The 23744-nt window shown below is 35.9% G+C and overlaps 2 protein-coding genes across 2 annotated transcripts; one reads left to right on the top strand and one right to left on the bottom strand.

The window, feature by feature from the left end:
• Nucleotides 1–193: 193 nt before the first annotated feature.
• Nucleotides 194–15131, top strand: DFA_06769 (uncharacterized protein; the record flags this gene model as incomplete). Its single annotated transcript, XM_004366086.1, has 17 exons — nucleotides 194–243; nucleotides 438–838; nucleotides 901–1212; nucleotides 1303–1608; nucleotides 1672–1917; nucleotides 2006–2299; nucleotides 2358–2663; nucleotides 2733–3539; nucleotides 3601–3674; nucleotides 3790–3830; nucleotides 3906–4152; nucleotides 4224–4285; nucleotides 4628–4817; nucleotides 4903–5984; nucleotides 6063–8674; nucleotides 8757–9833; nucleotides 9922–15131. The coding sequence occupies 17 exons, from the start codon at nucleotides 194–196 to the stop codon at nucleotides 15129–15131; spliced, it is 13317 nt and encodes a 4438-aa protein (XP_004366143.1).
• A 125-nt stretch (nucleotides 15132–15256) lies between these two features.
• Nucleotides 15257–23740, bottom strand: DFA_06768 (uncharacterized protein; the record flags this gene model as incomplete). Its single annotated transcript, XM_004366085.1, has 9 exons — nucleotides 15257–15531; nucleotides 15608–16201; nucleotides 16264–17073; nucleotides 17156–18442; nucleotides 18523–19655; nucleotides 19723–21947; nucleotides 21983–22183; nucleotides 22268–23046; nucleotides 23683–23740. 9 exons carry the CDS (start codon nucleotides 23738–23740, stop codon nucleotides 15257–15259), a joined length of 7362 nt encoding a protein of 2453 aa, XP_004366142.1.
• Nucleotides 23741–23744: the final 4 nt, after the last annotated feature.

Here is a 23744-nt window from a genome sequence, read left to right as displayed (position 1 = left end):
CATTTGGTTTACATTGGGAGGAGTGGAGGTCTCTTTGACGAGTGATTCGATGAACATAAGATGGATAGGCCCCTAGATTAGCCTATGTTAAGCAATTTACGAATAAATCTGCCATGGTTTCCCTCGTTTTTATTGCCTTGCGAAGATGGACTTTCTGATGGCATTTTTTACGACCAGACCACCTACCTATAATATGACATACATGTATCAGCGTGCAGACCCAGTACAGAGTGACGGTGGATCGCAACATAAACAACAGATATTAACACACACGAGTTTGCTTTGACACTCTTGTTCTATTGGCCTCCTCCTCACTTCGCTCGTTTCCTCTCTCTTTTTGTAAACATTAACAAAATAATACCTCTTCAATAATAATTATTTATCTATCTATCTATCTATCTATCTATTTCTTTCAACATTTATATTTATATTTATAGAGAGAGAGAAAGTATGGAGAGAAAGCGAAAAAAAGATTCTTATTATTATGGCAAAGATCATTTCTTTGTTATGATTCTATTATCTTGTCTATTGCTACTATCCACTTTAGTTCTCAAAGTAGAATCATTCAATGTCGAACCAACAATATTCTATGGAGGTGATGTGGTTTGGATCACTCTGGACAATGTTGTTGCAGATCCTTCCCAACTCTCTGTTGTCTTACGAAGAAGTGATGCAATCACTTACGATGTCCAAATGGAGTTTGAATACAGTATAAGTGATTTGATTCATGTCTTTAGTTTTGATCAATCCACCCAAAGAAATCCTCCTCCACGCGGTGTCGTTCTTACATACCAGATTGTTGTAGACAACTATAACCCGGTCCAGGTCTATTTTGCACGTATGTTATTTATTTATTTAAAGAAAGAAAAATTAAATGCTGACCTTTTTTTTTTTTAAAAGAGTCTTCAAAAATTATAGGATTCTCAACATCACACCTTTTAACTGATTTACAAAATGTGGAGATTGATATTTATGGTGAAAATCTCATTCCCATCGCTAGTTTTAGTGATGTCATAGAAGTGTTCTTTGTAGCAGATCAAATACAGGATATACCTTGTATTGTTCAATATCCCATTGCAGATACAACCATTAGATGCACGTTGGCATCAACACCCAATACCCCAACAACTCTTCTCGCTAAAATCAAATACCAATCCCTTTACAATCCTCCAGCCGATTACATTGTGTCTATCACTTCTATATATGTTAATGGTATTTATATTATATTTATATTTATATTGAATATGTTGGAGTGAGTATATTAATTATTAATTATTATTAATTTAAATTTAATTTAATTAGATTATCTAATATTAACGGGAATGAATCCAATCCGAGGTTATTCCGGTCAAGCTCAAGCAATAACTTTTACTGCCAATGTTAATATCAATAGACCAATTGATAACTTGCAAGTTGTTTTTGTTCAAGTTGGTGGTCAATTTTCAATCGTATGTCAAGGCGCAAATCTTTTAAATGGCTTGGTCACTTGTACACTTCCAATCATTCCCAACATTGCTCCAGGTTCTTATCTAGAACTAAGACCCGATGTTAGCTATGGAACTTTAGCAAATAGAGTGCCAGTACCATTTACTTATTTCACTTCGAGTGGTATGTATATGTATATCTGGGCATTGATTTATACTTTTTATTTATTGATATTTTTTTCAATAGCTTCACAAATTGGAAATATTCTATCAAGAAAGCTGATCATTTCTGGTTCAGAGTATGTCACAATCACTGGTACCTTTTTTGGCCACCCTACTCTGTTAACCATTGATGGAATTGAATGTGTTATTCAACAACCAACAACATTGGCTTCTATTACCTGCTTGACGAGTCAATTCAATGCTGAAAACCCATCTGCCACTCTTTCATTGACCATTGGAAACGAAATTATTCAACTACAAAATGCTTTTGGTAAATTATAATAATAATAATTTTAAATAGACAATACTTTTACTTATTATTATTATTATTTTTATTATTTTTTATATTATATTTATAGAAATTGGAAGATTGCATATTATGTCGGTACCATCTTTTGCTCTTTATGATAGTAATACTGTCCCAGTTACTACTACCATGAGAATAGGATTTACCGGTGTTATACCTGATGGTACTGCTGTCAGTGTAATTTGTGGAACCAGTCAATTTATCCCATCAACTATTAGGGTCATCTCCAATGTTTTATCCTTTGACGTCTCTTCAGCTGGTTTTACGGCTGGAGCATCCTGTCAAATTGCAATGATACTTGGTACAAATGGACCGACAATTCACCTTGGTCCTTTTCAATTTAAAAGTAAGTAGATAGATGGATATATATATATTAAATATTAATATTAAAATTATTTTTATAGAACCAATCATTACAGTTGACCAAAATACATTTCAATCTTTAATTTTCAAATCAAACAAGGCAAAAATTAATTTGAAAACCATTGATGAAGAAACATTCGTAGGGTTTGCAGTTGAGCTTGTACTTGTTACCCCTGCAGGTGATACTATTATCGCCAAAGGAAATGTATTACCTGATAATATTGTTGAGTTTAATGTTCCATCTTACTCTTTAGACACAACAATCACTTCAGCTCTTGATGCTACATGTACAATCAGAATTGATAAACATGAGTATACAATTCCCACCCAAATTTATAGATATAAAGGTACGTACAATATTGTAATAGTAGAGATTGCTATATAGTTACTAACATTTATTTATTTACTGTTTATAGTCCCAAAAATAACTCAAGTCGAGTTTAAAAGTACTGGATTTGAAATGAAAGGGGATAATTTGGATCTAATTAGTCAAGGTTTCACAACAAAGTTTATGTTGGATGATATTGTTCTTGGACAATGCGCACCTTCTTCAAATACCAAGGTCGTTTGTACCGGATACGGTTCATCTACCCAAGCAAAGACAATACGTTTGATTGTGAATGAAAAGACAGAATTCAAATTCGATCTTTCTACCGGCGCCGGTATTACTATCGTCGGACCTGTGGCAACAGAGATCAAACCACGATTATCAAAACTTTCCAATGCATTACCCATCACAATTAGAGGTACTGGATTTACAGCGCAATCCTTGGTTACAGTTGGTGGAATCCCAGCACCTGGATGCGTCCCTTCCCCCGGCACCGCCGATATCATTTGTGGCAGACCTCTTGGTCTTCAACCAAACACTGACATCGTTCCATTCCATCAAATTACAATCGATGGTGTCGTTCAATCTGATATTCCTTATATGGTCCATGTCGTCTCTTGTTTGGGTCAATCTATCAGTTCATCGATTGATGGTCAACACTTTGACTATTTTCCAAAGAAATGGTGGTTCAATTATAGATTGATACCTAGATTACTAAATGGTCCCCGCCCTGACGATTATTTGTATGCTGATGCTGACGACCAGAATCTAAGATCTTTCTCTCCATTAAATACTCATACCGATATCGAACATAATTCTCTGTACAAGACACTTGAACAATCCAAGAATACAGGAGCAAATTATATATTTTACAATGATGGAGTAGGAAAATTCAGTAAATATTTATACTTTAAAAAAAATATTGTTTTCAAAATATTAATTTTTTTTAATTATAGGACAAACCAATGGAGCACAAGATGATAAAAAACCTTCAGGTGAGACACAAGGCCATACCAAAGGATTCGTAATTGTAAGAGATAAATAGAAATATTCTAACCAAAGAAGATTCTGTTAGATACAAAAAAATATTAACCTACATATCCAATTATTTATTTAAAAAAAAAATCCACTACTACTATGACTAGTGGGAAGAACATAATAATCAAGTATATGGAGTTCATGTCTTGTAAGTCAATTTTTAATTTACAAGCAGTTGCAAAGAAATAATTAACCAATTAATCTTTCCGTAAATCTTTCTTAGGCACTCTACTCCCCTTTTTCCAACACTTGATTATTTTAATCTGCCACCCCAAAAACCAGCGTTTTTAGGATCATCAACCAAAAGACAACATTATTTTTGTCGTCCTTTTGCTGGATTGGCTGAACTGGACAAAGTTGCAGATTATATTATCATCAACAATGCAAACATCTATATGGACTCGATTAGTGCTCAGTCTCTATCTACCAAAATGATTAATATCAAAACCGCTGGTCCAACATATCTGAATGTAAGTATCCGATGTGATCGTCAAAGCCTCAGGATATCTTTTTAATTTATTCAAATTTCCTATTTTCATAGAATTGTGATCCTGATACGATTACAACTTGTTTGTCCAACTTTGACGTACCAGGTGGCGGAAAGTATTTTGCTAAAACATCAATGTCCCGAATATTATCCGAGAACCCACTCATCCCACAACCCAATCTTTATCCAGTTTTAGAAAATACTGGGTACCCCACAAAAAATTTCCCAGATAATCCAACGTACTACCCAACTCAATATCTGCACCAGAGTAGAGCAAGGATCCAAAATAATATTGATCATTTTTTGACATTTTATACCGATGACCCCAAGCAATGCGATAAAACCCAAGGATCTACAAGCCCTTGGAAATATCGTTATTGCTATCCATTTGGTGGTGTCGACACGTGGGAGTATGCTGCTCGTACTCTTGGTACACAACTATTTGTTCAAACTTTCAGACAAGGTTCAGCTTTGATCCCATCGCCATATATTGTCAATGTTTATCAAAAAATTGTCTATCCCAACATGGAAGAGCATAAAGACTCCGCTGACCATGCCAAGATTGCCTACACTTTTCTCCCTTCGTCCAGAGGTGGTAACACTGGAGACTGGTTTTGTGTCGGTGATAGTAACAGAGCTTTTGCTCAGGTAATTATTAAATCAAAAAAAAAGTCATAATATTAGTTTTAACACAATTATTTTATTTTAAATGATTAATAATTATATTATTTAGCCTGGAAGAGGTGGTGGAGCATTTTGTTTCCAAGCTCCAACTTTGGTAGATCAATTTCACAGAGCTGTAACCAAGTATAAACTAGTTGCACCTATTGATCCCGCTCCAAATAGGCTGATAGAGTATGGAGTTTCTCACTCTGAAAATGAACATGTAGTAAGATCAACAAATGTTGAATTGGATATTCAATTAAACACTGTTCCCAACTTTCAAAACCCAGTGACCGTCGTACTTTATGAATCAGTCTCAAATAAAGTCACCCAACCAGCCCCAGCACCAAGATATTTCGATGAATACAAACTGACGCCTTACGAAACTCACCATTTCCACGGAACAAAAAGAATTACATACAATGCCTTCCGTACTACTATTTCACCTAGAGGGTTTGGTGTTCCAGGTGCAGAGACTCCTTTCTCTCAAATTTCCGATAACTTGTCAATCCTACCACCCTTTTTTACACCGCCAGAAGAACTTGTAGCCAAACAAGCGCTTAAAGTCGAATACTATGCAAATGACGATTTGGTTGCTTCAGTATGTAACTCTAACCCTCCCAACCATGATTGTTATCAATTATCGCACTATCGAACCAATCGAATCGCACATTCAGCACCTGATGCCCACCCTCTCTATGTGTACGCTATTTCTGATATTGTTGATTACCAAAGAATCCATCACACTTGGTTAATTCAACAAAAATTCAATTCACTTGTACAATCGCAATTACCAAGTATGACCAAAGTCAAGTATATCATCGAACAACCACAACCCAACACTATATCGCATTATGATACTCAAAATAGAGGGATTGTTTTGAATGTTGTTGGAAACACCGACATTTGTCAAGAAGAACAAACCTATCTATTATTACTTGCATACTATCATAATAGAACCATTCAAGAACCTTCCCAATTAAATGGCCTTTATGGAAATCTACAACAAAACTCTCAGAAAACATTTGTCAATGGTATTCTTTTGTCGTTGACAAGGTATTTACATAATCAAGCTGTTGGATCCACAGTAACCAGTTTCAACCCATGTTTTGTTTTAGCACAAAGTAAAGACTTGGCAAATATAGGTCAATTGTAAGTCAATCAAAAAAGTTGATAACAAATTTAAATAATTGACTAATTAATTAACCTTTTTTTTATTCATTTCAAAAGATCTGATGATTATCTAAAGATGGCATCTGCATTTTGGACAATTTTAAATGATAATCAATTGCTGCTTTCTTTTGACTCGATTCTCAAAACTCTAACAACTATAAGAGTTCAAGATGAAGGAATTGATAATTTTGAAAAGTTTTATGCCAAACAAGAGAATATTCTAAAGAGTTATAGAGATTTATTTGGAACATTAGGTTTATTGCAACCTGCACCAAATCCAATTGCTGGAAATGCTCGCATTTTATCCTCATCCTCCTCTTCCTCCCCCACCAGTTCATCAATTGCTCACCTCTTGAAAGTTTTATCAGAAAACTATCCAAACAACTATGACGTTGACAGTATCACTAGAGAATTGGTTGGATCTGGATCGGTACAAAGCACTTATTACTCGGATCTCAATGGTGCTCTCGATCAATGGATCAACATTCAAGATAAAAACCAAGGTGTTCAAACTCTATTTGTAGACATTCTTTCAAATACACAAACACTTGGAGCTATCGAAATGCTTGACAATATCAATTCAAATCAACATGGTGTTGATATTGATATTCGTACATCACAATCTGGTATCAAATTTATAGCATCATTATCAACGATTGTTCAAATCACAACGTTACTTGTTTCATTTAGATCACATCCATCAACATTGGTAAAGAAATATGGTAAAGATTTTGAATTATATTTTGTTCCAGAAGTGGAAAACGGAGGTGATGAAGGATTTTTGGTTTCAACTCTTAACAACAAGCTCTGTGACATTCAAAAGAATACAAAGATCAATTTTGAATTACCAAATTTTGACTTGTCAAGTGGTATTTGTCGTCAAGCCACAGATATTATCACATCAGTTACGCCATTGAGTGGATCTACTGTAGGTGGTTATAGTATAAACGTAGGAGGTATTCATTTTAATTCAAACTCTAAAGTTAAAATTGGATCAACTATTTGTCAATCAACACTATTCATTTCAACGACCATGTTACAATGTATCGTTCCACCTGGTATTGGAAACAACCATATCGTTTCAACTGTTTCATCTTCATCCTCTGGTCTGATTGGACTCACTCGATTCCATTTCAACTATTTCCAACCAACAATAATCGGTATTCAAAGCCCAACATTAGTATCAAATCTCATTACCATAACAGGTAACTATTTTGGTAATAATGCTCTCAATATTAATGTAAAGGTTGGAGATAGTGATTGTGACATTGTTTCAATTCAAAATGATCGTGTCATTTGTCGGTCAATCTCTAATGATTTTGGTATTGATAGAACCGTTTCCATCCAATCCACCAACTCCAACTCCAACTCTTTGTATACCTCTACCACCAATCTAAACAAAGCCAATATTGATACATCATTGGTCTCTTTTAGACCACCCATTATTCATTCAGTCAGTCCATCGACCACTGTTCATGTTGGTGAAACCATTTATTTGTATGGAAAGTATTTTGGATTGAAAAACAGTGATTTTGGTCCACACGTTACAATCAACAAACAAAAGTGTCAAGTTCTCGACTACTCACCAGAAGTGATTACCTTTATCGTACCAAAAGGTAGTGGAAGTAGCCAGATTGTCGTTAATGTTGGTGGTCAAACAGCTACGATGCCAGTAACATACGATATTCCCTATGTTGATTTCGTCACACCAAAACTATTCAATACCTCTGGTGGCCAAGTAATGAGAATACAAGGTGATTCATTGGGATCATCTATTTATGATATCGACTCTATCAACTTTTACTTACAACAGCCAATACAATGTCAACCATTTAACCTCCTCATGGAATGTACCATTCCAGCTGGTGTTGGCAAAGATATTCCACTCACTGGAACAATCAATGGAAAAACAATGACACCTTGGAACACCAAACCTATATTGGCTTCTTATTTACCACCATCTATAGTCAGCGCTGTTAAATTAACAGGAAACCAATTATCAATCAAAGGTTACAACTTTGTTGGAAGTTTAATTGGTACAAGTGCATCAGTCGTTTTATATTCTAACTTGCAGAGTCAATTATGTCAGCTTCCTGTATTCAAACCCAACGACATTGTTACTTGTACCTCTCCATTTGTCGCATCGGCCACAGGTGTCGTTGTCATTATCAAAGAACAAGAATCTGACAAGTTCAATTTTGATGTATCAATTGTTGGACGTATCTACCTCGACCAAGATAATAATAATATGCTTTCACAAGGTGACCTGAACATCAGTGCACAAGTAACAGTTACATTGACATCAACCGATGGTCAATTTACTCAATCATTAATCACTACAACATCAGAGTATATGTTTGCTGGAATTCCACCTGGAGACTATAAAATCAAGGCTTTTACATCCACTAAATTATTCCCTAGAGATACATTCTCGGTCTCTTTAAAAAGTAACAGTGGTATTAATATCTTTAATTTTGGTGGGTTCCAAAAGCTTCTGACCGTTGGAACGGTCACCTACAATCAAGAAACTTTAAATATTCAATCCAATATTAATGTTGGAGTGTATGGTTGGTGTTTTACAACGGAATGTCAATTAAACTATTCTTACAGTATTCCATATGGATCTACTGTTTTAATATCAAGTACTACAGGTCAAGTTTATCTTTACAGTATGTATCTCAAAAATTAAACAGAATTATTGAAGGATTAATCGCATGAAACTAACTGTTTATACTATTTTTTAATTTATAGCAAATACTATTCGTATCTATTTGTATGAAGATAAAAATTTAAATTTACGATTGGATGTTAATGAACCTAATATTTTAGGTGCACAGGCGTCAATTGTTTATGATGGAAATACGGCACGATATTGTAGTGGTTCTGTTTGTTATTTTAATTGTGCTAAAAGTGTTTGCACTATTAAACCTGGGTCGGCCTCTCCAACCTACACTAATATCTATGGCAGCATTATTGTTGAATTTAATACCATGTCGGTGGTCAACCAACAAAAAGATATCTATATTGCTTACTACAACAAATCACAATATCCTCACTCTACTCAAATAGAGACCACGAGTAATGGAGTTGTTAACTTGCCAATTGGTACTTACTCACTTGAAATGACCTCACCCATAACAAAGATTGTTCCTATTGGCACCAACACTCTTGTTACTATCTTGCACCAAGCAATTACCTATTCATATACCCAAGCAACCATCATCAATTTGTCTCCAGCTCCCATTACTATTACAATAGCTCCACTTGGAATCCTACAAGGAGTAGTACTCAGCCCCTATGGACAATCTTTAACGATACCTGATATTGTTGGTTCAACTCCACCATACATTTCTGTTAATGAAAAGATTAATTCGTATGCATGCCAACTAATAGATTTATTAGGAAAGCTCCGTTATTGGGTTTGTAATATCCCAAGATTAGGACCAATCTCACCAAAGGCAAGAATATTCATCAAAACCAACGACTGGCTTTTAAATCCCTACCCAGTTTCACTTACCAAGATTAATGTATCGGGTGTGGTTTTCCACGATACCAATCTTAATGGAATCTATGAAATTGGTGAGAAAATCATTTCAGGAGTTCATTTAGAAATTTTTAATGTACCATCGTCCTATACCATCAGTACTTTAACTGGGTACAGAATGCAAACAAATAGTTTTAATCAAATCAAAGCTTTTAAAGTTCACGTTTTTGGTCCAACAATTCAATACCCCGCTCAATCAACCGTCGCATTCTATCCACAAGGAGATTCTCCCTCATTGGATTTTACTTCTTATACCTCTATCAATGTTCCATTGAGAAAACTCAGTAAGAATAGAAAGAAAAGAAAAGATTTAAATGATCATTTATTAATTATTAACTCTTTATTTTATTTATTTATTTTACTACTATTTAGATTTAAAATGTAATGGATATTTAATTTCCGGCACGAATCAAATTGAATTTGTTGAAGGAATAATAAACCTTTCAAATTATGCTGGATGGTGTTTAGAAGGTCAAACTTGTCAATACCCAATCACATCGGTATCAATGCCCCCTAATTGCATTCGATTGAATAATAGTGACAATACTATTACTATTATAGAAGGTATCAACATCACAGTCGACCTGTATGACGATCTTTTTATTAGAACAGGCCTGCCCTTTGGAGTATTCCAACCACTCGCTTATCCAATGTTGGTTCGAACGTCGTTTGTTTATCAAGGCAGAAGTATCTCACTAGAAACTCTTACTTCTTCAATTGCAATCATTACGGTCCCCAATATTCCTGGTCAACTTTCAACATTATCGATTGTTGCCCCACCCCAATCATCGCATCAATATGCCATTATGAATCATATCAAGATTGATTCGTCCAATCCTCCATCAACTGCCATTCAAATTGGAATCACAACCAAACCGACAGTGATTGGATATATGGTAGAATTGTATGATGTCCAAAATACCGTTCTTACACTGCCAATGGGTGTTTACAAAAATGACATTTTAACAAGACTATCTTGGAATAATAATCGTGCAAGAAAAATCATTACCTTTTCACCAGATGTGATAGTATTGATATTCAAGAGTGATTCGTCTATGGTTGGACCATTCATTGGAACAACCAATAATAATGTATTCACAATCCCTACAAATACTGATATTTACAGTATAGAGGTAGCCCACAAGAATATATTCAATACCATTGTTCCAACTGAAGGTGGTTATGTTCGTTTACCTGCCAATCCATTCCAATCCTCTAGATCATTGTCACTACATTTGGAAGGAGTACAACTCAAGTGTTCAGAAGTTCTCATTTGTTTATTCCCAACGTTGCCTGCATCTGACAGACAATTGGTCGTCAAATTGCAACCTGGAAACATTCAATTGTACACCACCTATATCATTACCTATCCAGTTAGATATCCAGTCCCCACCGCACCAGGAACCTATCTCGATTCTTTTGGTCCAAACAAAACACTGTCAATGACCTTTAGCAATGTTGGCACGTTAAGCTCTATTTCAATTGACAACTATCGATATACAAATGTTTTAATGAAAACACGAACCTTTACAATAGAATCAGTTGAAAATCAAACTGCCACTGTTATTGATAGTTACTCTGTCTCGAACGTAATTTACCCAATTAACGTAACCATGACAAACACCTCTTTCTCTATAAACTGGGTTAGGTCATCTAAAATCATCTTTATCGAAGGTGTGGCAATGAGATATTTCTCAACTCATCCTGATGGTGCAATGGTTCAAGATGAATTGGGAAGAGTATTATGGGCAAGGTTTAGAGCTTCCATCACAGAATATTCAATGTATGGACCTCTTGGATCAGGACTTGGTTATTTGGATTGTCTCGACCCAACTAGAAATACTCTAAGTGATACTCAAACTATTGGAAATGGTTACTATTCAATCTATGTTCAACAAAACTATGGTTTCACCCTTAAAGATCAAAATCGCAATCAAGTATGGGAACAATACGCGTATTCACCTACTGCACAAAAACTTGTTTTCTATGCGGATGGTGATCTATGTTTAGTCGATAGTGCAGGTGTAAAAAAATGGTGTACCTATACCGCTGGACTTGGAGGTCGCTATTTCTTGGTTGCTCCCACTGGATATGTTCAAGGATACAACTGGATGATTCTCATGCTAAATGCAAACGGACATGTTGTTTGGGCAAGACATGATGGACCCTCTTCAAGTTTTTCAATGCTACCTGGGTCATACATGGTAGCAGGACAAGCTCTCAGAAATGGTCAGTTCCTAACCAATGGTCTCGTCTATATGGTCTATGATGCAATTGCAGGATATATTAAATATTACCGGGAACCACCAGGACATCCAAACAAGGTCCTCTTGTCTCAAGTGCAATGCATTGGTAATATTCTACTCTTGTCTGGAACAACGCCTCAATGTTTTAACGATCAAGACTCAACTCAACTATCTACCATCACAACCACTCTTTCATACTGGGGTCTTAGACCATCTACATCCAGTGTCATTTTGGAAACGCGATCAAAGATAGCCACTTTTTCGTATGTCACTTTTATTGACCATTCATTCTCACCACTATTACAAGATCTCATTCAAGGTCAAGTTTTCATTGATCTCAATCGTAATAATATAATGGATCAAAATGAAGTTGGACTCTTGGGTGTCACCGTTTCGATTGGTGTATCATCTACAACCTCTGACGCCAAAGGTTTCTTTTCTCTTCGTTCTCATCAATCGATGACAGAGAAACTTAAATTCATCAATATTCCTTCTCAATACTATACTCCAATTCCAGAATTGACTCTCTACCAAATTAGATTTAATAGAGATATTCCACTTTATCAAAAAGGTAAAAGAGAAACAAATATAAAAATGAAAGAAAAGAAATCATTTATTAATATTCTTTTATTTATTTGTTCTTTAGGAAATTGTTATGGTTATTTAAATTCAAATGATAATAGTAAATTATATTTGGATGTTGGTACTTTTAGATTATCTGATTTTGGTTGGTGTACATTGAACAAAGCATGTGCCAATAGAATTACAACCTATTCATTTCCAGACCAATGTTTGGTTATGTTTAGTGAAAATAACTTTGTATCAATTAGTCAAAAGACATTTATAATCAATCTCTACATTGAATCGATATCATCACCAACTGGCAACCTTCCACTGTCTGCCTATAATCCCAATTTGTTATCTTCAAAGGTACAAATATATGTCGCTGGATTTTCATCACCTCTCGAATTGACTCCAAACGTAAACACCAATTCCTATGTTTGGGGTAGTTCACAAGGTATTAGAATACAAGTCACGACGAATCCTGAAACCATGTCACTTTTGAATAACATTAATTTGGTTGCCAATTTAACAAATAATGTTATTTTTAATGTTCCAATGATCAAGACCAGCAGAAATCAAGATCTGACAAATCTTGTTACCTTTGGACATGTAAACCAATCTGCAGAGCTGATCCTTCCACCTGGTCACTACACCAACACATTTATTGGAATGTTGGGATGGATAAACCGACCCATCTCTTTTACTACATCCAACACTCAAATGCAAGTGTACCTATTTGGAACATCAGGACAACCTATTACACTCACAAGTAGAAATGGTACCTCTATTCCAATTCCTACCAAACTTGGAATCTCCCAAATTCAAATTGCACCACCCGACACGTTGTTCTCTATATCAACCAAGACAGAAGGAGAATATTATCAATTTACCGATCCATTCCCATTGGGTGTTTATAAATCACTCTACATTGGAAATTTCTCAACATCTATCGCTTGTAGTGAACGATTATTATGTTTTGTTCCACCTGTGGGTATCGGAAATCAATTATTGTTTATCCAAGTAAACAATGTCATTCTCAATAGAACCTTTACCATCACATATAATGACCCAACACCAAGTCCTCCCACTGTTTATCTAGAACAAGGTCAATCAATTGGACCACTTGCTACACTCAGATCAGCAGTTGATAGTCGAGTTGGTTATTCTGAGATTTCCGTGACCGACAAGTTGGTAGTATCAATCTTTGACGGTGCTGGAAATATTCTAAATTCCTCTACTATTTTACCAGACAGCTTAATTGCGCCATACACCGCTGTCGTCACCAACACTGGCCTTTGTTTAAAGGGTACCGGTTTGCAATTACAGTGTGGTCAATTTAATAGACCAGCCACCAATAGTAATAACAAGGTATTGTCACTTTATCCACAAGGCATCTTTTATCATTCCACTGGACTGCCTACAAGCAACTTTACATGGGCATACACAAGACCATACTCTTTTAATCTCTATACAACATCATTTTTGGCAACCGGTATTACCTATCTCGATGTCCAATCCAATCCCACCCTAAAAACAGGCAATTTTATTAGCAACGGCTTCCAATTTCTAAAACTCACAAGTTCAGGGCTGCCCACGAGGCTGAGATTGTCAGTCGAGTCGCTAAATCAAGAGGTATGGTCCTATGAAACTTCAACGATCTTTTCTGACTCATCGGTTGCTTTAGAAATCACACCAAATAATCTTTGTCTAAAAGGTTCTATTGTTACACCCAAGTGTGCATTGCCATCTTTCCCATCCAACATTAATCCTATACTCCGTGGTCGATACTTGTTTTTAGCACCCAAGGGTACTTTTAGCGGTTTGGAGTGGGCTCTTTTGTTTACCGATATGTATGGAAACATCATTTGGGGTCGTTATGCAATGGCCCCCTCGGTCACTCAATTCTTCTTGCCTGGAAGTTATCTTGTTCCAGGACAAATCCTTCGACCAGGCGAGATCCTATCCAATGGCTACTCATTAATACTTTTTAAAAAGCAATCATCACAACAATCGCTTGTCAAATATTACATTGGTGAATGGGGCTCGTCTTCTGTAGGGGCGTCTACTACCCTTTTAAGTATTCAATCTGGTCATGATGGTTGTTACTTGTCAGGAACGTCACTTGTAAGTGGAAATACCCAATCTCTACCTTCTCTCGTACCAACAACTGCCAAGTTGTATGGTATACAAGCAGCATACAAATTTGGCAGTACCTACGACGACATGTCCCCTGTAACCATTCTACAAGGACAAACAGCAGAAGTCTATCCTCAAGAACGTTTGGCCAAGAGAAAAACAACCATTGGTGGAAAGGTTGTGATTGTCCAAAGTGCACAACAATATGTTGGTTTGTCTGGTATCACTGTTACCTATCTCGGTCAACAAACTGTGACCAACGAATTGGGAGAGTTCTTGTTTGATATATATTCTCAACCCCAAGCATCAAGATTTGTATTTTCCAATATCCCTTCAAATATTGTAATGCCAATATCATCATTCCCAGTCCCATCGGTATCTGATTTTAACAAGATGTTCTTTGCCTTTTCAAAAAGCTCAGATACTCGTTGTTCTCTACAACTCGGATCAGAGGGAGGAGAAACAATGCAGATTCAAATGGGAACTGTCGACCTTTCACTCTTTGGTTGGTGTTATCAAGATTCATGTGCTTTCCCAGTGACAGACCTTTATCCATCATACTCTAATCAACAAAAGTGTCGTTCAACCTTTGATCCAAATAATAATTTAGAACTTTCTTGGTGTGATTCTTGTTAAAAAACAAAAACAAAAATAATAATAATAAATAAAATAATAATAATAATTAATTAGTAACATGAATTTTTGATTGATTATTTTTGACAATCGCTTTCATCTATTCTATATACTTTTGTTTTTATTTTTTAATTTAACTTTGGATTAGGAGGGACCAAAAATAAATATTCATGTGAGAAACGAACGCTACTGCCTAGTTGAACTATTATTGATTTCGTGATGGCAACATCTCGAAACTCTTCAATCAAACCGTAGCATTCGGTTAGTGCATTGGCTAATCGTTGGCATTGTAAATCATGATCATCCATTTTATATCTGACATATGTATGTATATTGAATCTATCTATAATTTCAAGTCTGAACACTCCTTGAACTGGTGCAAATACCGCATTATCAAATATTGCTAAAATAAATTTAAAAGGTTAGTTTTTATTTTATTTTTTTTAAATAAACTAAAGTTTGCATATTTCTATACATACATTTATCAATAACTTCAATAGTATGACCAACCAAAGGAATCGTAAATTCTTGAATACCTGATGCCTCTGTTGGATAAGATCGAACCAAGGAACCATCACTTTCTTTAAAAACATTAACAATAATGGGTCCATTTGAATCAAGTGCTATGACGGCTTGATTAAATGAAAATATTGGTCTCATATTGTCAAAGTAGGTAGATGTGAATCTACCAAATGGCAATGATAGAGTAAAGTCTGTAACTAATCCATTACTTTTTTTGCCAAACATGGAAACAAGTGTTTTTTCCATAAACATTGGGATGGTTAAAAGAGTCGGAACTGTTGGATTTGAGATGAATAAACCGTATCCATTGAGAGCAATGGTGTAGTTGGGCATATTGTTGTTGGAAAAGTATAACTGATTGTCAGTTGCTGCAAAATCAACCCACATCTTTCTTGTGGCCTTGTCAACCTCTATATCTCTCTCAAATGGTTGATTTGATGATATTGCTTTGATTAATGCTCCTGGAATATAATACTCTAATTCTGTTTCAAATGTATCCATCTTACCATTTGAGTTTGCATCAAAATAAAATTGATAATCATATCTATGTTCTAAAAAATAAAAATAATATTAATATATATCTATTTATCTATTTTGTTTTTATACTACATACTATAACCAATTAAGAAATAATTATCAAATAATGTCATCGTGCAATGTTGGAATTGCGAACCAAATGTCATTTCTGGATGAATCAAACCATCAGTACCATAAGTATATTGGTAAAGACCGTATTGTAATTCAACATTCTCGTTTGGTGCAATGCCGTCTGATGGTGGTGTAGTTGTAGTTCCTTGACACCCATAATCTTGTAACTCTACAAGTAAAGCTATATCGGTTCCTGAAAAAGTTGCCCTTACTCGGAGGTTGTTTCTTGGGATGATAAATGGACGAGGTTGGGTTACATGGTGTTCTGTTTGTTGTTGGCTTGGCAATACATAGAGAGTTGGTTTGGGTGTCATGGAAGTAACATCGACATTGGGGAATGAATAATAACCATCCATATTGGTCATTGTTTGAGCTACCACTGTTGAATCTTGTTTGATTTGAATAATAATCTTTTCAGCTGGACGATCAATAGCAGAGTTGAAAATATTGTTGTTGTTTTGATCATAATAAACTCTTCCTTTGAAATAATCAACATAGGGTAGAGGTCTTGATTCTCCTTCATAGGTAATTGAATAGGTCTCTGCCATTGCAACTCCACCCAATTTTACTACAACCTCTTTGGTAAGGTCTCCTCCAACATATGGTGGTACCAAACATTGAGTCATCACTGTCGATGGAGTAGTTGTAATATCTTCAACATTTGAACATGTCATTTCCATTCCATCTAAATAATATTGTGGAACTGTATAATAAATTGATTCCAAATAAATTGGCATACCTTCTTGTGGTATTAATGGTACCGTTGAAAATAATCCTATAAAAAATAAATTTAAAATATTAATATTTATATATTTTATATTCTAAATAATTATTATTTTTTCTATTTTGTTTCATACCTAAATCATAAATTTCAATAGAGGCAAATGGATCAGAGAGGGCTGGAATGGTATCACCAGAATAATAAGTTTTAACGACTTTTTCACTTGTAACTACAACTTTTACCTTTGACCTATTAACAATAAACTCTTCTTGTGTGAGGACCTTGAGTAAATTGAGAGTAGTTAATTGTGAAACTGTAAAGACACCAAAAAGAATGGAAAAGGCTGTTGATGTTAACTTTGTCAAACCTGAAATACCAGTGGCTGCGGCAAAACATTGGGGTGCAAAAATAAAACATGCAGCACCAGCAGCGGCGGCAGCACTGATCATGGCGATCAGTACAAGTGTTGGGAGTTTTGGTCTGGGAATATCAACTTGGTTAGAGGAACAACTTGGGTTGTTTGGCATAGGGAATGTGTTGGATGTTTGTCTCATGTAGGTGATGGTAATCGTCAAATCTTTTTTACAAATGGTCTTGTAATTGTAACACGTAGCGGTGGTTGCATCACTTGAAATGCTGTGAAGAGAACACTTGGTAGTACCAATTTCAATGGAAATGTCTACCCGGAATTGAGGAAGACCCAAGTCGGAACCTTGTAGTCGTAAGAGGTACCCCAATTGCATGAAATTGGCGTTGGTCAGGACGGGTGGTTTATAAGAGACCAATGTGTTGAGGGGACTACGGAATAGACCATCAACGTATCTGTGCCCAACTCGACCACCACCAGGTGGAATGACAAAGCTGAGAACGATAGTTCCAGGTTCAGGTGGTCCATCGGCGGCAAGTGTGGTGAGCAACAAGTCAGAAGCGTGACGTTCAAATCCAAATCTCGTTAGTTCAATCCATCTCCTTTCACCATTATTCAAATCTTCTTGTTCTATTCGTTGGTAACCGTTATAATTAGCAGCGTTACCTCCGTAGGTCAAGAATCTATGCCCACCAGTAACAGAGACGGTTGTGGTCACTGTAACTGTGATGAAAATCGTGGTCCAGATGCTTGGAGGTTCTGGTTCGTTGCGATAATAAGAGTAATAATCGTTGACAATTCTAGTTTCTTGTCCACCAACAACCACATTAATATGCAATCCCGATCCCTCTCCAGGAGGTACCACACAACGTACATTGTCATAATCGATCCATTCAACCGAAAGACATGGCTTTGAATTGATTTTTACTGTCATTGTTGGGGTTGGTGTTGAAAACTGTGAAGAAAATTGATTGGGTAAGAAATTATTTCCTAAAATAATAATTCTATTTCCTCCAATATTTGGTCCTTTATAATATTTTTCTATTAATTCAGGTGCTAAATAAAAAAAATAATTAAATTAATATAATAAATAAATATGTTTTTTTTTTTATCCTTTTATCTATCTATCTACATACGATCATAACTAAATATTTTACTCCCTGCATATTGTTTACCAACATATAATCTAATAATTAAATTGATACCATATCCAGGTGGTAAAGTTGCGTCAATAGTTTTAGAGTCTATCCAATCAATGTTATTATAATCGACTTGAAAATCACCAATTTTAATATTACTATAGGTAGAGTCAATTTCAAAACGTTGTGTTGGAGTAGGGGAACCGGTATCTGGGTCGGTGTCGGTGTTGAGCATTTCGTTTGGCGGGAATACACCCTCTTCGGAAATGAGACTGATTCTTGTACCACCTCTCGTTGGCAACAAGACATCGTCTTTTAATTGTACCTCGTCGACCAATGGAAGAGAATATTTGAGTTCTTGGAGGAGTCCCAATGTTTTTGCAGATTGATTAAAAACTGATTTTCTTCCATCAAACTCGACACTTTCAATCTCCCATCCAGCTCCAACTGCACTTCCAAAATAACAAATGAGACATTCCAAATTTGGTTCATCTTTGTTGGCTTGTACGATATCTTTCGATGGTACCCAAACCTCCTCCTCGCCGTCTTGAGGTTCTCTACTAAAAGAATTATAATAAATAAAAGGGAGATCTTGACACAACTCTTGCGCATTTTTGCAATAAGCTGATTGAGTATGAAGTTGGTTGAGTTTTGGATCTTGATGCTTCAAATAAACATTGGTTTCAGATTCATCTGACTGAGTTGTACCAAAATCAGTTCCGACAATCCAGAAAAATTTGGTTGGTCCAGTTGGATAGGTTCCATTGACGATAACTTGGTAGATTGAAGGTTGGGCGTAATCGAGTGTTTTAGAGGCAAAAGTCACCTCTTGGTCACCGATTCGAACCTTTACTTTGTGACCCATACCTCTTCCAGTTGGTGCATTACAAATGAACGAGTTATGATCTATAACCTCTATACTATCACATTTATTTGGACCAACAAATGCAGTGATTTCTTCTTCATTTAGACCAAAGTTTGTTCCTGTGACAGTAATGGGTGTTTTAATATTTACAGGATTGGTACGTAAACTTGTCAATGGTAAAATATTAATTGATGAAATTGTAGGTGCTGACATTCTAATATTTATCATATTTGATTCTTTTCCTTTAACCATAATTGAAATTAAACTAAAAAAGGAAAATAAAAAATTAATAATTTAATTAAATATTCATTTTGTTTGTTTTTTTTACATACTTTGTTGTACCAACATTATTAGTTTTAAAATAAATTATATTTTCTGATTCGAAATGATCCATTCTCTCAATTAGGAATTCATCTTCATTGATAAATAATTGGATACCATCACGATTGATTACATCACCCGTTAAAGGTGGTGGGAAAAAGTTGATTCCATAAATAGTTATCATGGCATAATTTGTTGGGACGTTTGAATTGGGTGTAATACGATTGATTTTAGGTGAATCGACAGTGAATGAAAACGTAGTCTCTGGGTTATAATTAAGATTAGCTCCACCGTTTCTACCGTAGGTTATGGTGTGAGTACCGGCAAATGTTGGAAACTCGCAAATCAATGTTTCTAGACCAGGATCGATTGAACTTGATTTTGATATGCAATCAACCTCTGCTACTTTAAAGTAGGAATTCTCCAAACTACGACCAGTTATAGTTAATTGAGTGATTCGAGTTAATGGACCACTAAGAGGTGTAATTGATTCGACCAATGGGCCGCATGGACATTGATTGATGGCCTGATGAATGTTGTTGGTTACCGTAAACGAGCATATTTTATCTTTAAACAAGACAACTGAAATATCTTTGTAGGTTCGAACCGTTAATACACCACCAAGATGTCGTTCAGAGATGACTCTAATATCTCTCACCATTCCCAAATACTTGGTTAGGAGTTGAATACCAAGTGGTGTGATGGGACGATCCAACGAACCAAATTGACACATTGATGGGTCAAAAGGTTTCAAGATATTTACGAGCTTACTATCACCAATCATTGCTTTAAACGCACTCGAATAAAGATATTGAAGAGCTTGATTTTTCATGATTGGTGTGTTGTCGTCTTGTGCCCACAATGAAAGGATAGTTTCTATTTGTTGCAATGGTAATGCATGAATATCGGCATCACCAACCAACTTGGACATAAAGAATTCTTGTAATGTTGGGTCTCTGTCATTTGGCAAGGGAGGACCATTGGCAACAAAAGGACATACATAAAACATGTTATTGTACTGCATGATAGTATCAATAGATTCAATCTCTTGTCCAAGTTTTCTGGCATCTAGGACGGCGACCAATGAATTGGTAAAGTCAAGGACACTTGGTTGAGTTGAAACTTGTACAACCTTTTGGATAGCTTCGACGATGGCATAGAGTGGTACTGGATGATCGGAATTGGCATCGAAAAGGGCACGACGGTGTTGTTGGGTCGTTGGAAGAGTACTTTGGTCAGAGTCATCATTAAAATCGATCAAATCATAGAGATAGGCAGTTACCCAACCCTCGTTGTAGATTCCTTTGGATGGTGATACTTCACGGTCGTTATGATAGTTTTCAATATCAACAGGCATACCAGTACAACTATCTAACAACTGTGATGAGGTGGGGAATACAAGTTGACCAAGAGTAACCGACATGGCATTAACAAGACCACGATAAAATGCGACGTAATTATTTGATGATTCCGAATGCATGGTGGATGGTGTAGGGAATAGTGTTGCAGATCCAAGATCGTATAGTTGATTGTTGGATGCTGATTTGATGAGTGCATTGGAGAATGCACGTAATACCTCTTCCACGCATGGAGAGTCAAGGTTGATTGGTGTGTTGGTTAGACCGTTGAGTATACCAACATTTTTAGAGGAGGATTGGTCAATAGACAAGACAACTGACAAGTCATCCAGAGTAGTGATTGATCCTTCTCGAATGATTTGTTGGTCGACAATATCGGCAAGCATTTGGAGTGTACGATAGACAAGTACAATATTGTTATCAGTATCTTGGCTTGGGAAGAGACCACCCCTGTACTGGTTAAATGGAATGATCTTATGGGATTGGTCTTGTGTGACGACTGCGACTGGGACCGAACCTGCCATTGTTGAAGTGAGGTGAACTTGGATTGTTTGAGGACGTGATTCAGAGTATTCAATAAACCCATTTTCATCAGTACTCTGCGTCATACCTTCCATAAAACTATTGAGACACTGTCTATTACAACCAACAGACAGCATGTCAGTTGGAAGATGAGAGTAGGCAGTATGTGGCAAGAGATTGCCAACACTCGACAATGATTGGTAGTATTGTATTGTGTAACTTGGTGGTGTTGGTTTAGTATTCTCAACACGGCTCGTGTCAATCAACAAAGGCCCGTTGAATGTGGTGTGTGATGTAACCACCTGTTCTTGGCCATCAGCCGAAACAACAAACTTGTTTGTACACATACGCATAAACTTGAGAATGTGGCTGGAACTTGTGCAATACATACAATGGTACCTGGTTGAGTGGTTGCATAACCAAAATCACCAACACAAAGTGTACTACTTTCCAAAATATTGGAATCCGAGAATGCAATACTATTCATCTCTCGATTTGATGAGAATTGTGATGAACCAACTGGAATACCAAACACCTCAGAAAATCTATTTGGAATCTTTACTTCAATAATATTTTTAATTCCATTCATTTTCTAAAATCAAAAAGAAAATAAATAAAAAAAAATAATATATTAAAAAACAAATAAACAAATGAAATGAAATGAATGATTACATACATATTTTAAAGGTAAAGTTAAACTTAAACTTAAAGTTGAAGCTGTTGATTGCCAAAGAGATGTAATACTTGAAGATGATTTAATTCTACCGTCAGATGAAGTGGACGTGCTTGCAGGTACTCTATTTTCGATAAATAAAGGTGAAAGCAACGATCTAGAGGCACTATCTACAATGTTGGTAGCATAAATGTATGGATCGGCTGCATCCAATGCTTTAGCAATTTGACTTGTATCGATATTATCAAACGATTGACAGATAAAGATGTGTCCGTACGAAAGACTAGTAGTATCTATCTCCTTGGGATCGGTTACAAAGTCTGTTGGTAACCATTCATTTGGATGTGTGAGTGGTGTCTTGACCGATGCTGACGATGATGGTGATTCTGTAGTTGGTCTAATAGGCACTGGGAATCCTTGTAACGAATGCTTTAAATAGTAACCTGATCTACTTGATGTACTGTACGATACGATACCCTTGGAAAGGGATTTGAGCGATTCAGTCCTCTGAATTAGTTGTTTTACGACTTGTGGAGCAATCTCTCCATAACTTGGAGGAGTATCATCTTGAACAACAAAGTCATTGTAATAAGGTTTATTATTAAATGCAAAGTATTCAGTACCTTGATCACCTAATCTAGATACTAGAAAGGATAATCTTTCACTGTACACTGAACCACCTTCAATAGCACCTGTATCATCAAAGTAGATATAATGATTACTACCTGGTAGTTTTCTAACTACCCACCAATTTCTAACATTATTTGCATCTTTATAACAATCTAATGATTATACATATAAATAAATAAAATTAAATAAATAAAGTAAAGTAAATAAATAAGCAAAGTAAAAATAATGATTGTGAGTGGGTGGGTGAAGTTCACTGAACATACGTTGTGCGAGAGTCTCTGATAAAAAAGCAAGCAAACACACCGATAATAATAAAAGTGTGAAGCTGCTGATGATTTTCATAGTTTGAAGTTAAAAAATAAGCAACTTGTACAATGTATCTCTATTTCTATCTCTATCTGTCTATTTTCAAGAGAGGATATAGTTGTATGATGAGGGCATTCATTTCGTTTCATTGCAAAGCTATCAGGCTTGACCTCTTCATTATCTATACCGTGGTTTACATTGGGAGGAGTGGAGGTCTCTTTGACGAGCGATTCGATGAACATAAGATGGATAGGCCCCCAGATTAGCCTATGTTAGGCAAAACAACACGATAGTACCTGGTCATGTGATGCGATTTACCATTTAAATCTGCGGGCACGGTTTGGTTTCGTTCGTTTTTATCTTGCAAGACGATGAACTTTCTGATGGTGTTTTTTTCAGCATGAACCTGAACCTATGATAGGTATGTCATATGCACAGGGTAGCCTAGTGGAGAGATCACCACAACAACCAACAACACTAACGACGAAATGAACAAGTTTGCTCTCTACCTCTCACTTCTATCTTATCTTTTGTTAACATTTAA

This window comes from Cavenderia fasciculata, assembly GCF_000203815.1.
Source record: "Cavenderia fasciculata unplaced genomic scaffold Scf_EJPB12P01AWP9W-5, whole genome shotgun sequence".
In the NCBI taxonomy this organism is placed as follows: Eukaryota; Evosea; class Eumycetozoa; order Acytosteliales; family Cavenderiaceae; genus Cavenderia; species Cavenderia fasciculata.
Note: the sequence above shows the minus strand (reverse complement) of the source record. Positions and strands in the feature narration are given on the sequence as shown.